At 38.9% G+C, this 18,449-nt stretch overlaps 1 protein-coding gene across 1 annotated transcript in view; it reads right to left on the bottom strand.

The window, feature by feature from the left end:
- The window catches only part of AGR2 (anterior gradient 2, protein disulphide isomerase family member), a 39,280-nt gene that overhangs the window by 8,871 nt on the left and 11,960 nt on the right, over nucleotides 1-18,449 (bottom strand). Inside the window, exons 6-7 of the mRNA XM_044064739.1 lie at nucleotides 11,932-11,995; nucleotides 2,297-2,380 (exon numbers count right to left, since the gene is read on the bottom strand). Of these exons, the coding sequence (XP_043920674.1) occupies nucleotides 2,297-2,380; nucleotides 11,932-11,995 (148 nt within the window). The remainder of the gene's footprint in view (nucleotides 1-2,296; nucleotides 2,381-11,931; nucleotides 11,996-18,449) is intronic.

Genomic DNA, 18,449 nt, shown 5'->3' with positions numbered 1-18,449 from the left:
AGAAAGACAGGAAGAAAAAGGATCATTCATACACCTTGGATGTCCATGGACACCTCAGGTACTATCTTAATAGAAAAAAAAAAAATTAAAGTACTTCCCATAAGTATTTCTGTTCTTGTGAAAGGTAAGAAGAGACAATCTGTGCTAAAATGGGCTATTTCCAAAAGGTTGTATCTGGCTATTATCTTTTGATATTCCCACTACAACAAAACACTTCCAGGTAGGATCGAGGCTCATTCTACAAGGACTTTGGTTTCATCTATGGATTTATGGAAAGGGTTAGACTCCATAACTATTCTAGAAGCAGCAACTTGTTCCTTTGCGCATATTTTTACAAAGCACTAGAAACTAGATTCCTTTTCTAGGTCTATAATAGGCTTTCTTAGGATCACTCTATATGGGCTTCTACACCCTTCCTCTTCCACCTCCCAGGTATTCTAAGCTATGGTAATCTACCTATATAGCTTAGGCTACTGCAGCAGTGATCAGTGTGAAGGCCATAACAGTTGATCACTGCTTCAGTAGCTGCTCCATCCTTCCATCCATGACCCTTATTTTTTGTGTGTTTTTTTCCAGGATGTGGGATATATATATATATATATATATATATATATATATATATATATATATATATATGTGTATATATATATATATATATATATATATATATATATATATATATATATATATATATAGGTCCCCTACGAAATCCTGAATGCACAGAATCCCGACACCCAAAATAACGAGATGAAAAGCCCAAAACCTCACATTACTGAAACGTTGAAAGCGCGAAATTCAAAATTGTAAAACTAGTACATACATACAGCACACAAACATACACACACCCTTCCTCCATAACCAAACAAACCACCCTACACTAAAGATAAAAAAGGGGGGGCTTCACCCCCCTGCACCCCCATGTGGGGGGCTGTGCCCCCCACAACCCCCCTACTTTATTATTCTAACTTCGAGATCGCACAAACATATACACAAGGCAAACTCACACCCACACATTACAGTCCCTCACACACACACACACACACACACACACACACACACACGCAAACATACATACACACACACACACACACACACACACACACACACACACACACACACACACACACACACACACACAAACACACCACAGTCACAACACACACTAAAGCCCCTCACAAACACACTTACACACACATACTTATCTGAACCGCAACACCAGAAGTGCTAACTCAACACCTTACTTAACAACTTAACATCAGGATTTTGAATTTCGCGCTTCTGGTCTTTCGGTAATATGGGGTTTCAGGCTTTTCATCTCGGTATTTTGGGCGTCGGAATTCTGTGCGTTCGGGATTTCATAGAGGATATATATATATATATATATATATATATATATATATATATATATATATATATATATATATGTATTTTTTTTAACCTGCAATGACCTTTTAGGGTTTAGCCTCCCTCTCTCAGTTTTCATGAAAGCTCCAAAGGGATCACTGCCCAAACCTGTCCTTCTAGTCAGGTCAGCCATTGGTTTGGGTATGTGGAAGTTGTCCAGAAGTTTTCTGCAGCAGTGATCATTCAAATATCTACTGTTGTACTAAATTCACTTATAAATATACTTTATCATCTGTGAAGGCAGGTGAAATGGACCTCTAGGGCCCCTTTTCAGCCACAAACCAATTGCAACACTGAGAAACTGTGAAGTGACGTAAGTATGTATCTGAGACAAATTAAATTACTAAACTATATTTTATGTAGAAATCAGATGTCCATAGAAAGAGAGAAGGCTAAGAACTATAGGCAATAAGATTGTAAGAAATAACATAAAAGTGAGAGAGAAAGGAAATACAGTAATTGAAAAAGTTCTGGACAGAAGCTTATTAAGCACAGAAAACAGCTTTATAAACCAGGAGAAACAGTTGCCACTTGAATAAAAATGAAATAGGACTGAAAGGATCACAAGGAGATAATTATTTGGGGAACAATGAAAAAGCAGAAGACTATAATAAAACAATAGTTTAGCAACAGCTAATAGGTTATGTTTTAGCTATAAACATACCCCCTGATTAAGTAAATTAGGCAATGGGCATACAAAGTCTCATATAGGGGCTTGTGTTTCTGTAATTCAAGTTAAGTATGCCTTTTGCCAAAGAATGTGAAATAATCTATAATACTGTCATATCTCAATGCATTGAACACTGCCTGAAAAGATTTGTATGTTAAGCTTATTTTTCAAAATTTGCAGGTCATCAACTAAAAATATTTTCATATCAGATGCATTACTTACATATATCCGTATCTTGTGGTTCATAAGCATATAGCCGATTTCCATACTTTCCAGGGAGATCTGCTCTTACAGTCATAGATGGATCTGTAAGAAAATAATACTGTGGTTACATAAAAAGCAAATCATTATATCCATGTGTATCCTAATGGTTAGCCTGCAGAGCAAGTAGAAAAAAAAAGTTTTGTACTATGCTTTGAAACACTAATTAGAAGTTAAAAGACAAAAATGCATTAAACACAATATTGCCTTCCCTGGCGTACATTACCCTCCTTAGAGAATGATCCCCGCATTTTACATATTAAAAAAATGGTACTTCTCCAGTTCTGTTACATTTATATCCTAATCAGCTTCCTCGGTGCACTCAGTCCTTGGACTGAATGAAATCTTATGCTAGTGTCTTTAGGAATTTGTACTTCTCACTGTTGCATCATTTTGCCTATCACATGTGTAAATCTTCCATCAATGAAAACACATACAGCAAGGTACGTACAGGTCTGTTTAGTTACTTCACACCTACTCAGGATATAAAGCTATTCAGGCTCAAAATTCACAGCTACCTGGCTTTGTGCTATTATATATAGCTGCATTTTCCCTTTCCTGCGACCATACATGTATTAAAGCTTTTTGCAGTCTAACTGTAACATACCAGATAACCACTGAGAGAAACTTCATTAATTTGCTGAACTTTACAAGACAGGATATGTGACACAATGGTTGCCCTAAGGAAGGAGGACAGGACCCAACAATTTTAAAATATCACTTTTTAAAAAACCTATGTGATTTCATTTATTTCTTTATCCTTTTGCAAAAGTCACATACGGTGTAACACATTTGAAAAAAGCAAATATGCGCAAGTCACTGCAAAAAACAGTGATTTTTACTGAGGAATTTCAAACTTGAATAGTATTTCTCACTACTTCCATTTGAAATGGATGGGATTGTGATCTGGCAAGACATATTAGGGCATTATAATATTATTGTGCTACTGACAGGTTTGGATTATGTAGAACTTTTAGGCGAGATAATATATATATATATATATATATATATATATATATATATATATATATATATATATATATATGTATATATATTTATGGGATCGGTACTGATCCCCAAAGGAACTTTTCACCGAAGCACAAACAGCCGGGCATACTTCCACAAAAGTGCTTTTAACAGAAAAAGCACTTTCGTGGAAGTATGCCTGTAGCTAGAGGGAGTTGTGGGGGAATGACTGTTGCAGAGATTGTACTTTGATGCGGATAAGGGAATATTCCCTTTTCCTCACTGTACTGCGATCTCGGAGTGAGACTAAAGTAGGGGGGGTTTGGGGGTGAGGGGGGCTTGCCCCCCCTGCATAAAAGTAGATTTTTTTTTTTTAAATGCACAAGAACACCATTGAGGAGCCAAGCCCAATTTTCCTAGTTGCCTTAGACAGCACTCTGAATAAGAGAATTGCTCAGAGTCACACAATTAGCAAATAGAAAGAGAGGGAATCAAACCCAGGACTTCAGAAAGCCTCCCTTTATATGGCTCCCATTATCCCATATGTACCATTTTGATACTCTGCTCAAAAATGTCTCTATCTTATCTCAATCAACACCATGATGAGGTTTCCAAAGTTGTATACTATGCAGTGTGCAGTGTGCAGTGAGGTCTTGCCAATGTTTCATAAAAGCAAATTAAATTATAACTTATTGTCTTCTACTGGACAAGAACCACACAAATTTGTGGCAAGAAAAATGTGCACAAAAGCTTTGCAGGCATTTTACAATGCAAAACATAATGTGATGTATGCAGATGTACCAAAGTAGTTAACATTGTCATTCAAAGGACCAGTACTGCATAAACCAGCATGCTTTTGAAATGCACATTTTCATAGGCTCTAAATCAAAATCCATATACATTTGTTACATCTACTTTAGAACTTGGCACATCATGAGCCTGAATATGAGATACGGAATGACCTGTTGATAGAACAGATGTTTACTAATGTTCAGAGGACCATATCATCACGACCATCTGAGAATTAAAATAAGACAAAAAAATCTTAAAGCAATTATTTTTGTGACAGCTATCAGACAAAAACATTTCACGAAATGAAATCTACTCCAAATAGTTACAAATGCCCTGTAATGCACTGCGTGATGGATGCATGCACATTTTACAAGTTAATAACCATTCCATTATAAAATACCAATATTGTATGTTTCAAACAAAATTACTTCAAAATATATTTGTTGGCATCTCTAGGAGCTTCTCAGCCTGGCACATTTTCTTTTGCTTTCATAGTACTGTAAGAAACTTCTAGTGACGCATTCTCTACTATGTTAGCTACAACCATTCTCCATAGGAGTTGTCTTGTTTCATTTCTGAAATTCAAGAACAGCTATGCCATGTTAGCAAGCTCATAAAGATGGAAAAACAAATTTGCATGTGACAGTGATGACTTTGGTTCAGATTAAAATTGAATGGAAAAAAATTGGATTAGTTAATGATGATGTGAGAAAGATGACAGAGCTCCTGTATACAGTTCAAGATATGTTGATACTCTTAGCAAATATATTTAAGTCTGGCTCCTTCTGGAATATAATGCACCTTTCTGTGCATTCATTCTGATTTATATACATTATCTTAAATAGTTCAGAGAAAATGTTCTTAAAAATTCCATCTCTGAGACATCTTAATTACAGTGGCTGGTTAAACTCAACCTGTTTAATGTAAATATCACTTTGTCAGGGGTAAGTTATGTTTGATTTTTTAAAGCCTGTTCTTGGCCTTGGACTTTCAGCTCCTTCTATACTTTGAAATAAATTGCCATCTTCTGTTAGATATGCAAGGTTACAATTTATTTTTTGCTGTTTATTTTAAGTGACATTTAGATAAACTGGTAAGATACAACAGAATAAAATATTGTTGCAGCAAAATGAAATCTAAGTTTCTAGGTGATCTTTGGATTGGAATGCAACTTGTGTAAACTGTGAAAGTCAGAAATGTATGTTCATAAACACACACACACACACACACACACACACACACACACACACACACACACACACACATATATATATATATATATATATATATATATATATATATATATATATATATATGGGTCCATATGACTTGGTCGACAGTTCATATGGTCGACTGTTTATTTGGTCGACAGTTCATTTGATCGACAAGCATTTTAGGTGGGGGCTTCGCCCCCCACACCCCCCAATGTAGGGGGCTGTGCCCCCCACACCCCCTAACTATATATATCAACTCCAGGGTCGCACAACATTGGGGGAGGGGGCAAATGCTTGTCGATCAAATGAACTGTCGACCAAATAAACAGTCGACCATATGAACTGTCGACCAAGTCATATGGACCCATATATATATATATATATATATATATATATATATATATGTGTGTGTGTGTGTGTGTGTGTGTGTGTGTGTGTACATACATGGTTCCACTTGAAAACATCGAAATTCTAAACCATCGAAATTCATATGGTTGAGACAATATCAGTGAGTGTTTAGAACATCGATGTTGTCAAGGGGAAGAAAAAGGTAAGTAAAAAAGGAAAAAAGCTAGTGTTTCTGCAGGGCAGCACGGTGCCCTGCACACCGTGTCTTTGAATTTGCCTGTGATGGCACTGCAGACAGTGTATGGGAAATCTCCCGTTTACCGCTTCTGCATATAGCGCTAAAGTGGAGATTTCCCTTTACCCCACTGTAGTGCGATCTCAGAGTTGGTATATTAAAGTTGGGGTGGGGGGCACAGCCCACTCATGGGGGTGCAAGCCCCCCCGACATTAGTTTTTAGAGGTTTTTTTCTTTTTTTTTTTTTTACGTTCCCTTTGAATCTTCAAGGGCTTGAAACTCGATGTTCTGGTCTCGTTGACGAGAATTTTGATGTTTCGAGCTTTCGATGATTCAAAGTGGAACCACATACATACACACTATCAGAAGGATGAATGCTCACAAGAGCAGACATCAAAAGCTCAAACGTGGAACATTGAAAATCAGGAAGGTCAAAAAGCAAAGACATTGACTGTGTTGGATTGTGGTACAGTTGGGATTGGGATTTTGCTCTTTTCCCCACTGCAGTGTGATCTAGGAGTTTATATATACACATACACTCATATATATGTGTGTGTATATATATATATATATATATATATATATATATATATATATATATATATACACACATACATACATACATACATACATATATACATATACATACATATCATTAGCAGGAGGGTATGGGGATGCAGACGCTGCATTTTATTTCTCAACCTTCCAGGTTTTCGATGTTCTTAGTTTGGTCTCCTGACACTTCTATCCTTATATACATGTGTGTGCAGTGGTGATAAGTGCACTTCTATCCTTATATACATGTGTGTGTAGTGGTGATAAGTGCACTTCTGTCCTTATATACATGTGTGTGCAGTGGTGATAAGTGCACTTCTATCCTTATATACATGTGTGTGTAGTGGTGATAAGTGGAGTGATTTGAAGGGAATGGGTAGGCAGCCTGCTGCATTTACTGCATGGCAGTGATGTAGGTATTTGTCTGCACCTGCAGTGAAGTGACAGATAGTGGCTTTGCACAGTTTGACGTTTATGGGTATTTCTGACTGATGTGATGTCAGTTATTAGGAATATTATGGTACTGTCAGGAGCACTCCTTTACCAATAACTGTTCTGTCCTGCTTAGTTAGTAGGTGGGTGATGGCATGGTATCTGTAAAGCAAAGATGAAATTATGTTACTCAAATTATGAACACTGATTGAGAAGGCTAATGAGGATTCCAGACACCTGTTTTTTTTTTTATTTTTCCAACTTTTTTTGTTTTGTATATTTTTAATCATTTTATACTTATAAAATATTTTCATTTCACTTGATAATATAAATAAATTCTCTTTGCCTTTACTTGAGCCCCTGCTTTATTTGACTTCTCAATTCATTTCTTTCTGATTTAATTTGTTTGCTTGCTTCAATCTGCCACATTTTACATTTTCCTATGCCTTTCACATTCTGTACATTCTAATAAGATCTTTAAAACTTCTTCATTTGGCATACATAATGTTTTTTTCTTTAGAATTTCTGCTTAGTTTTACAGACTGACCTTTTTGCTCTTGTATTTTAATTTTTAATGAATCATTTATTCTTCCACCCTCTTATCATATGTGCTAGCTAGCTATAGTATTTTCTAATGTATAGCCAAGTCCCAAGTTCTCAGTGTCTTTTAGATTGGATTTGTACAGATATTTTTTTTATGGAGAACCATACTATTTGCTGGTCTTGTTCCCAAATGGCTATCCACTTGCAGGTCTAATATGGGCTTACTGTACATGATAATGATTATCCCCCTTCAGATATTATTCTGAGGCTGCTTCACTGTTTTAGCTTTTTTTCAGTCTGTAAGGAGGAGTTCTTTATGTAACCTCTGCACAGATTGTATAGATTTTACTACCTTCACATTCTTTGATAGCCCCATGTAACTTGTTTGTCCTGTTGCTTTGATATCATCCCTTAAATGGTGGATAGCCTTCTGTTCTTATTCCCAGTAATGGAGTTTGCTTCTCTAAAACAAACAAAAAAATTGCTGTGCCCTGTGTTGCAGTGGCTGCTTTGGATCCCTACAGAAAAGTGCACTATTTGTCTTGTTTTTTTGTCAGAAACAGAAAAAAAAACAGATTTAAGGGCAAGAAATTAAGGTATGATTAACTACAATGCTAAGAATCTTCTGGAAATCTGATCTCATATCTCTCTGTGCTGCATGTTTGATGAATTGTTAGGAGAGACGCCTGTAAACTCAAACACACTCCAGGAACTCCTGCAGCTTGGAATCTTACTGGAACATGGTAAAAACTATAGAAACCTATCAGACCTGTTTAACCAACTGTCAACTGGACATGGGAAGCATATTAAAAGGAAAATATGTGAAAGATCAAGAAAGAGAGGCTCTAGAGCAGGAATTAAGGTCAGACTGAAAATAAATCAGCACAGGCCTGCACTTCTTTCCATGCTGCTGGCAAATGTATGCTCACTGGATTGGAGAGCAAGATGGAATATTTAATATGGATCTTTCCACACAATCTAAGGTGAGAAATATTTTTTTTACTTGTTTTTACTGAAATGTGGCTGAACTCCACTATAAATGATAGTACAATATATGTGGTGGGGATGTCATTATTTTGTGCTGACAGAAATCAGTCTCTCTGTGGCAAATCTTGTGGAGGGGGTGTTTGTGTGCATATCAGAAACAGCTGGTGCACAAACTGTGAAATAATTGTGTCTCACTGCTGAGAGAACATTGAATTCATGTCACTAAAATGCAGACCCTTCTGTTTGCCTACAGAATTCAATGACATGAGCATAACAGCTGTTTATATCCCCCTAGTGCTAATATTAATGTGGCATTGAACATTCTGTATCTGTCAATAAATGACCTCCAGAATAAAACCCTGAGTTTGTCCATATAATTGCAGATGATTTCAATCAAGCTGACTTGAAATTCTTATTACCCCTTTACCATTAACATGTGAACTTTGCAACAAGAGGGGAGAATACTCTGGATAAGGTGTACACAAATGTAAAACTGGCCTACAAAGTAGTACCTTATCTACATCTGGGCAACTCAGACCATCTGGTCATCATGCTGCTTCCTGCATACACACCACTACTGAAAAGAGGCAAACCTACAACTAAAAAACTAAGGATATGGCCTGAGGGAGTAGTCTTGGCACTAAAGGACTGTTTCAAATGTACAAACTGGTCAATGTTTAGAGATGCAGCTGTAAAGAACCACCATATTGACCTGGAGGCGTACACGGAATCTGTAAAGGCCTGCATTTCAAAATGTGTTGATGAGGTAACAGTCATCAAATGTATCACCATGCTCGCTAATCAGAAACCCTGGCTATCTGGTGAAGTATATGAACTCCTAAAGGCGAGAAATGCTGCATTTAAATCAAAAGACAAAGATGCCCTAAGAGCCAGAGCAAATCAAAGTAGAGGTATAAAGGAGGCTAAGAGGACCTATGGCCATAAAATTCAGGGACCAAAGGGACTCCAGACGTCTCTGGCAAGATTTTCAAGCCATAACCGACTACAGGCCTGTATGCTCCCCATGTGATGACAACAGAGAATTTCTGAACAAACTAAGCACCTACTTTAGCAGATTTGATATGGACAGCAACACTGTGCTAAATAAGCTCCCTGTCAAACAGGGTGAGGAGGTGCTATGTCTAAGAACATATGATGTTCTAAAGACCTAAGGTGAGTAAACCCAAGAAAAGCAGCTGGTTCTGATATTATGGGAAGGGTTCTAATTGACTGTGCTGGTACTTCTCTACCTCTTAGAGTGAGAAATCTGGACAAAGCCATGAAAAAAAGTGTTACAAATAGGGACAATTTTAAATCTTGCTCTTACAAGCTTAGAAAGTTGATAGAACAGGTTTTTTATTAGCATGGATTTTCTGAAGGCTATGAAGTCTAAAACTCAAATGTCTATTATTTTCCAACTTCAGTCTTTAGTTATTTGCCACTAATTTGCCAGAAATCCACAACTTTATGAAAAACAGACCAAAGATATAAGGCAAAAATCTGGACTTTCTGCGAAAATCTGTACAGTTGAGAGGCATGTGTGCTACCCAACTGTCCACTGTGCTAACAGATATATTCAACACATCCCTGGAGCTAGTCATTGTGCCCAGTTGCTTCAATAAAATGACAATCAATCCCTTACCCAAAAAATACCAACCATCAAGCCTAAATGATTACCGGCCAGTTGCTCTTACATCAACAGTAATGAAGTGTTTTGAGCAGTTGATCAAGAACCATATATCTTCAAGCCTACCTGCAACACTTGATACAATACAGTTTACTTATAGATCTAACCGCTGCATGGCTGATGCAACAGCACTTCATGAATCCCTGGTACATCTAGAGAACAAGTGCTATGTCAGAATGCTGTTCATCAATTTTGGTTCCACCTTTAACACTGTCATCCCCCAGAATCTGATATCGAAGCTGATCCAGCTGGGCATCAACATTTCCCTATGTAACTGGATACTGGCTTTTCTCATCAACAGACCCCAAAAAGTATGTCTGGGAAAGAACAGTTCAATCAGTATTACATTGACCATGGGTGTCCCTCAGGGCTGCGTCCTGAGTCCTCTGCTGTTCACGACTGCATGGCCAAGCATGAATCCAACAAAATCATCAAGTTTGCGGATGATGCCACTGTTGAAGGTCTTGCCAGAAATTATGAGGTAACAGCCTACAGGGATGAAGTGGAGCATCTGATAGGCTGGTGCGATTGCAATAGTCTGGTGTTAAATGTAAGCAAGACCAAAGAATTAATAGTGGACGTCAGGAGGACTCAGGAGATACATCAACCACTGGAAATTAAGGGGATGGCAGTGGAAAGAGTCAAAAGCACCAAGACTTAGGGTGCACATCTCAGATGACCTATCCTGGTCGACTCATATTAGCCACACAATGAAGAAAGCACAATAATGTCTGCACTCCCCATGGGAACTGAGGAAGCCAAACCTGTCTCAGTCCATCCTCAAAGACTTCTACAGGGGGACCATCGAGAGCATCCTCTCAAGTAACATCATAGTTTGGCATGGGAACTGCAAAGCATCTGACCGCAAAGTTTTCCTGAGGGTAGTGAGGACAGCGGAAAAAGTCATTTGTTCCTTGCTCTCATCCATGGATGATCTGCATGAGACTCGGTGTGTGGGAAGGGATAGGGAGATAATCAACGATCCCACTCACCCTGCTCATGGCATGTACTTCCATCTTTCCTCGGGCAGGTGGTATCGCAGCTTACACTGCAAAACATCTAGACTGGAGCTTCTCTCTGTCCATAAGGCTGCTGGACTTGAGTGCCAGGCATGACAGTGAATAATTAGATCAATATTCCACTTGTTATGAAGTATTAGCTATAGTAATCACTCTGCAAATTGCTTCAATAACTGGTACAGTTAGCCTGATTTTTTATGCTATTACTTCCTAAATGTGCAATAGTCAGGAGTGAGTCACCACTCCATGCATGTGCAATATGAACATCAGAATGTATTATACTACAATTGATGAAGTGCAATATTCTAACCAATCACAATGTGAAGTCATAGTCTTGCAATACCTACTAGTATAATATTGTCTAAGGCCTTCCTGTCCAGTTCTGGTAATTTATTGTGTGTTAATATTTTAATTACAGTATGCATTAGTCTTACTGTCATTCAGACTATGTGTACATTGTTATGTCCTGCATGGGGAACAAAGCAATGTAATTTCGTTCAGCTTGCACTGCTGTGTATATATGACCGACAAACGTTTACTTTGACTAAAAACCATGATGCGCTGAGACTTAGTATGTTAATAGTGAAAGACATCTGAAAACTGATTTATTATGTGCATCACAAAGACCAGTGTAAGTTTTAGGACCATGACATGTAATCTACACGTAAGCAGACTGGTCTCAGAGAATGAGCTAACATTTCATAAAGCAGTTTTTATTGTACACAGTTGTCCACCTGCTTGTAGGAATACTTTAGGCAATGTTAGAACTGCATATTCTCGTCGTCTTTAAATGACAGCATTTGGCATTAAAGACTTACCTACAAACATCACTCTGGGAACGTACTGACCATCTGGTGAAAGGTGCTTGTCTGTAGTTTCAAACTGAAATAAAAGAAATAAATGTGTTTATACCACTGGGCTTTCACTGCTATATTTATAAAATAGTCCAAGTAGAATAGCTTTATTAGTTAAATGATACTATTGTTATCGTCTCAAAAAAGGACTCATGGGTTCCAGTCACCCACTTTTATTACTAGAATAACACTGAGTGCCAACCACTGACTCTTTAGTCCTTGCCATTGTGAAACTATTTTCCTCCAGTTTCTTGAATCGAAGTACAACTGAAACATCATACAGTTTCCAAGTCGATCTCTCTCTACCCTCTTATATGCATTATGTCCATAAATCCTTGTACAGTTGTTAAATACCAATCCAAAATAACTAAACACATAATGTATGCATCCATTCAGTGTGAAAAGATGAATGTGGTAAACCAGGTACAATACTGTAAAGGAGTTTGAAAGTCCCAGGAAATATATTCCAGACTATGTTTAACTGAAGCACTAGCAAATGTTGATAATCCAGTGGTTAGTGAACAAGAAAGCCACTATTCTGGGTGAGCATCTTGTTTTAGTTCATTCAGTCAGATCTTCCATGTATTGTTTGTCCTTCTCATTAATTTTGCAAGACAGTTAGTGACATGGGTATAAGGTGCCCTTAAAAATGTACATCTTTACACAGTTATAGCCAAATGTACTATAAATGTTCAACTATGCATATTACGCTTTGCAAAAGTTGCTTAAAAGCACTGTCCACAACCAAATGCCATGCTTCATCTGATTTTTTGAATATCAGGATATATCCAGTGCATTGTACATATATATATCATTGTTTTGCAAAACAAAACATCTGATGTTGTCAATTTTGATTCTGTCCTCAACTGTTGGGTTCAGATCTAATTCCTCGGATCTAACTCAGCCATTGCTAAAACTCAAGGCAACCAAGAACTCTTGAGCTTCTCTCTTACCCACAATGCACCAACCCCAATTACCTCAGATCTTGTTTGCCACTTTCAGTGAAAGATGTAGTAGTCAGTCTGGAACATTTGTTTAAGTGTAAATTTCTATTTTCTTTTTTAAAAAAACTTTGAAATCTTTAGCATTTAGATTTCCCTCACCTGTCCTATATTTCTATTGCTGTTTTAAGTATTTCTTGAATACTATTATTTGTATTATTTTCTACCACTGTTGGTAGTTTATCTTTCTTCCTTTCCCTGTCTCTATAAAAAAAAAAAAAAAAAAGTTGAATCTTTAATATTTTTGAATATGTCAGAGAAAGGACCTGCAGGCTTAAAAAAAATGTTCAGAATGCGGACATAGGATTCCATTATCGGATGTGCCCACCTTGTATGTGCACTGTTTAGAGCCTCTTCATTTACAGGAGGTCTGTTCAATATGTCATGTGTTCAATCCAGGGCTCTTGTTGAACACAGAAATAAATTCATCTTAAAAGGACTCTTACCATCTTCCTTTGGAGAGGCTATTATCTGGACACAAGTCTCCCAAGTTAAAATCTAAGACAGGGTCTCCGAAGGCTTCCACCTTGTCTTCAACCTCGAATCCAAAAAAAAAAAAAAAATAAAATCATCTGATCTGATGCCCTTGGATCCAAAGAAACAAAAGTTGTCATATCTGATTTCATTGGATCCAAGACAATCTTCTTCAGACCTGGCTTTTGCCAGTCCATCTAAATGTATTGTATTACCAAAGACTAAATAGTCACCCTCAGTGGATCTGGTACCCTCTACGAAAAAGTGGTGAGAAAAATCCTCAGTGCAAGGTTAGATGGGTGTCCCCTTGGCGCATACCCATCTAGGTCAGGAGATCTGTTCCACTATTACACACTCTCCTCTGACTCCTTTAGTGGTCTCAGAGTCTTTGGATCCTAGCTGTCCAGATCTGTCTGGCAAGGATCCAAGGAATGCTGCATCCTCAGATCCTAAGCCTACTCTGAGAGCTCTGATCCCATCGGATCCAGAGACCTCTCAGAGCTAAACCTTCCCTGTCAGGTCCGAGATGTTTCAGTCAAGTCCAAGACTTTCAGAGCCATCTCTGCACTTCTGAGCCTCAGCACTGGACTGCTCAACTCTGTCTTCCACCTCTGTGATTTTTGCTTTTGGACCAGGGAGGGCTATGGACCAGAAGCTTGACTTCTCTGATCTGAGGCCTTCCCTTCTCCAGGGCAATCTGCTTATGAGTTTGTGAAGAAAGTTTTCTCTGTCTCAACAGAACACACGGATCCAACCCACTTGGATCCTAGATAGTGAACCCTGATGTCTCAGCATTCAGCTTCTCACCAAATCTTTCCGCATGGACAGCCAGTAGCAAGACCCCAGAATTATACACAGGGAATCTTAATTTCTTCTTCTGATACCTCTCCAAATCATCTCATGGAAAAAGTCCCTAAGAGGAAGACATGCAAGAGGAAGCACTTAGACTCACCAGAGGAGCCTATCACAGATGATACAGACTTCAATGAAGGTAATGGGTCCACACAGTCACCTTCTGAAGATCTCATTTGGTGACATCCTGGAATCCTTAAACAAGAGAGGTGTCTGGACACCCAGCAACCCTTTGTCTGAAGAGTATGTATTCCCGAAGGCCTTCAGTACTGGCCCATCTACCTCCTGGGTGACTCTGCCTGCTGATGAGCTCATTGAGTTGACTTCTCAGTGGGTGAACAAGGAACCTGACACTACTGAACCTATTCCTCAGAGACCAGATAACATTAAGGCACCACCCATGAACAAGTAGTTTTGGGGAAAAGGGGTGTCTGTTGATGCCATGGTTGTAGCAGCAGCCACCAAAAAGGAACTAGCCGAAAAGAGTTCCACTGTCCATCCCCACAACAGGGAGTCGCTGGTGATGGACTGATTTGGGAAGCCTGACTGTGCTTCAGTGACCTATGATCTAAGGTCTCTGAATTACTTGGCACACTTTACAAGAGTTCAGATGTATTTGATTAAGGAGTTGTTGAATACCCTCTCAGGAGCTGTTTCTGATGACTTTCAGTCATTGGTGACTTCTCAGTTGGCTACCCTGTGATCCATTTCTAATTCCTCCATGAGGTTGGTTTAAAATGATGCAGAAGGAACCTCAAGGGCAGTGAGTTCAGGCATTTCCATTAGGAGGCATGCCTGGATGTGCTTGTGTGATTTTGTGGAGACCTTCAATTCCTTATTCATCAATGCTCCATTTGAAGGCATGTCTTTGTTTGGCCCCAAGGTGAAGGACACACTATCCAGGTGTAAAAAGGATGGAAAGACCCTGTCTGTCATGGGCATATGTTGTTTGATCCCTCAAAGTTCCTTTTCTAGGAATCAATGAGGTGGGTGAAAGATGTGGGTCAAGAAGTCTTAGGGTTAGTTCCAAGACACATGTGGATGAGGTTCCCCAGAGAAGGGAACTCTAATGCATGACAATGCCCCCCAGCAGAGGTAGCCTGCAAAACCAGGGGTCCAGAAAGTCTTTCTTTGAAAAACCCTACCAGCACTCCTGAAATGAGACTGTCAGGGGACGTTTATCCCTGCAGCAGACAGCTTGGCTAGACTTAACAAAAGATACTTGGGCGCAGCAAATTATTTCCATAGGCTATATAATTTCCTTTTCTCTTCCTTCTCTGAACTTGAGAAAACTCCCCAAAGTTCCACCTAGTCAGAGGGAACAAGCAGCAATTCAAGTTCAAATGCTGCTAGAAAAAAAGAGTCATCCAAGAGGTTCCACTAGACCAGATAGAATCTGGAACTTACTCAAGGCTCTTTTTTGTGCCAAGGAAAACAGAGGATTGGAGACCAACTTTGGATCTTAGTATCTTAAACAATTCATTAAAACAAACCAAGTTTTAGATGGTCATGGTTCAATCCATTCTCCTATTCCTGGGCAAGGATGACTGGATGTGCTCAGCAGACCTATCATATAAAGATAAACAGGTGATCCAGAAGTATTTACACTTCCTGCTGGGAGCCAGTCATTACTAATTCTGAGTTCTACCCTTTAGTTTCACCACAGCCCCTAGGGTGTTTACCAATGCATGCCAGTAGTAGCAGCTCACTTGAGACTGCAGGGATTCTGGGTGTTTCCATATTTAGATGACTGGCTCATTTCTGCTATGACCAGGCATCAATTGATAAGGCAGGAGACCAGGTTTTCAGATATACTCTCTTCTGGGGATAACCATAAACTACATAAAGATTCAACTACAACCAACTCAGACTCTAGAATTCATAGGAGCAGTCCTCAACACAAAGTCAACCACAGCTTCATGGGTCTATATTATTTCAGCAAATGCTTAAAAAAGCGAACGCTGTTTAATCAACCGAATAAAGTCGAAATCCCTAAATCCTGAACACATGGAACAGAGATTTTTTTTCCAGGGAAAAAAAAAAAATCACTGCTCGATATTAAAAAAAATCCAAATCCAAAATAAAGTGGGGAGCTTTGCTCCTACACTCCCCTACCTAAATATACCAACTCTGGGATCGCACTACAGTGGAGGAAATGGCAAAGTTTCAAACATGCCCCAGTGATTTTTTCCCTGGGAAAAAAAATCGCTGTTGTGCGTTTGGGATTTAGGGATTTTGACTTTATTGGGATGATTAAACAGTGCTGGCTATTTTAAGCATTCACTGAAATAATATAGACCCAGTTTCACTACCATCCTCAAGAGTTCAGACCATAAGATTCCAGGTCAGAAAAATAATGTGCAGTACCAAGGTTTCAGACTGCCTGATTCTTCAAGCTCTAGGATCAATGGCAGTGATGATAATACTAGTACCTTTAGCCAGATTTTACATGAGAATTCTGCAGTGGATGCTAACCACACAGTGGTCAATACTTTACCAGTCCATGTCTTATCAGATACAAATCACCTATCTCAGGTGGTGGATTCAGTCAGATCAGGTTCTACAAGGCCATCCATTTATTCCCTCTCAGCCCAAAGTCATACTGACAATGAATGCTTTCCAGCTTGGGGAGAGGGGTATTTTCTGGGGAAGACAGTCCAGGGCACTTGGTCCCCCACAGAGGCCAATTTGCATATCAATATCCTCCATATGAGAGCAGTGCTTTTAGCATTGGTGGCCTTCCAGGATACTCTCCACTTAGGGACTACTGCAATACAGACAGACAATATGTCAGTAGTTTGGTACATCAACAAAGAGGGACTAAATCGTACACAAGTGTGGCAATGGGCGATCTCATCCAACCACTTTTGCATAGCAATGTACATTCCAGGGAAATCCAGTGTGATAGCAGACAAATTGAGCAGGTACATTCTTGTACCTCATGAATGGTTCCTCAACAAGAATGCCAAAGAAATGATTTTCTACCAGTGGGCCCAGCCTTGCTGTGATCTTTTTGCCTCCCTGCCAAACAAATGTAGCAGCTACTTTGCCCTAATCCCCCCACAGGGGGAATGACCGAGGGATTCTCTACTTTATTTATGATTATTCCCCTGTCTACTTTACACTTTTCCACCCAAACAGCTAATTCCGAAATTTCTTCAGAAAGCTGCCACATTGAAGAGCAAAGTCATCCTCATTGCACCTTACTGGCCTTGACAAATTTGGTTTCCCTTCCTTTGACCTTTCTTGCTTCACCAACCTTGGATTCTGCAGTCTGACTCCAGACCTCCTGTCTCACCCAACAGCCACTATCCACCCAAACATAACCAATGTCTGGCTGACTGCCTGGCTTCTCCAGTTCCACTAATAGTCAGACACCTATGCTCTCTTCACTTGTCTGACATATACTTTTATCTTCTTATAAGCCTTATCAGAAAGCTCTATTCCAGCAAATGGAAGAGGTTTGTTCACTGGGCTCATCTAATACTGAACCCTTTTCAGCCCCCATACCTAGCATTATTTAATTTTTGCACCATCTTTTTTTTAAAGAAGGGGCTAGTTCTTCAACCATTAAAGTTCAGTTAGCAGCCATATCAAATTTCCACATTGCTTTTGATGGTTCCTCTGTTGCCACACATAAATTAAGCAAAGCATTCTTACAAGGCACTCTTCTTCTAAGACCTCCTTTTAGAGAACCTACTCCTCCATGGGACCTGAATCTGGTACTGCAGGCTCTTACTAAATCCCCTTCAAACCAACAGCTACATGTGACCTTAAATACTTTGGAAGATAATCTGCCATCTGTTACCTCTCCCAGACTGAGACTCAAGCTTTGTCCTCTAAATCACCATACTTCATTCTTCACAAGGATACAGTTACACTATGGACTAATGCTTCCTTTCTTCCTAAAATGGTGTCAGAAACTAATATCAATCAATCCACTGATTTACCAATATTCTTTCCTAAATTTGCTAACAAAGGTGAATACATATTACATTTATTGGATGTCCATAGACAATTACATTTCTACCTACATAGAACAAAAGACATCAGAAAATCTGACCAATTGTTTGTTTCATTTGCAGAAGTAGAATTGGGAAATCCAGTTGCCAAAGTCGCATTATCCAGATGGGTAACTGACTGTATTTCATTTGT

Source organism: Protopterus annectens, chromosome 3.part0 (genome assembly GCF_019279795.1).
Source record: "Protopterus annectens isolate FY-2018-M chromosome 3.part0, PAN1.0, whole genome shotgun sequence".
In the NCBI taxonomy this organism is placed as follows: domain Eukaryota; kingdom Metazoa; phylum Chordata; order Ceratodontiformes; family Protopteridae; genus Protopterus; species Protopterus annectens.
This window is presented reverse-complemented; position numbering and strand designations above follow the sequence as displayed.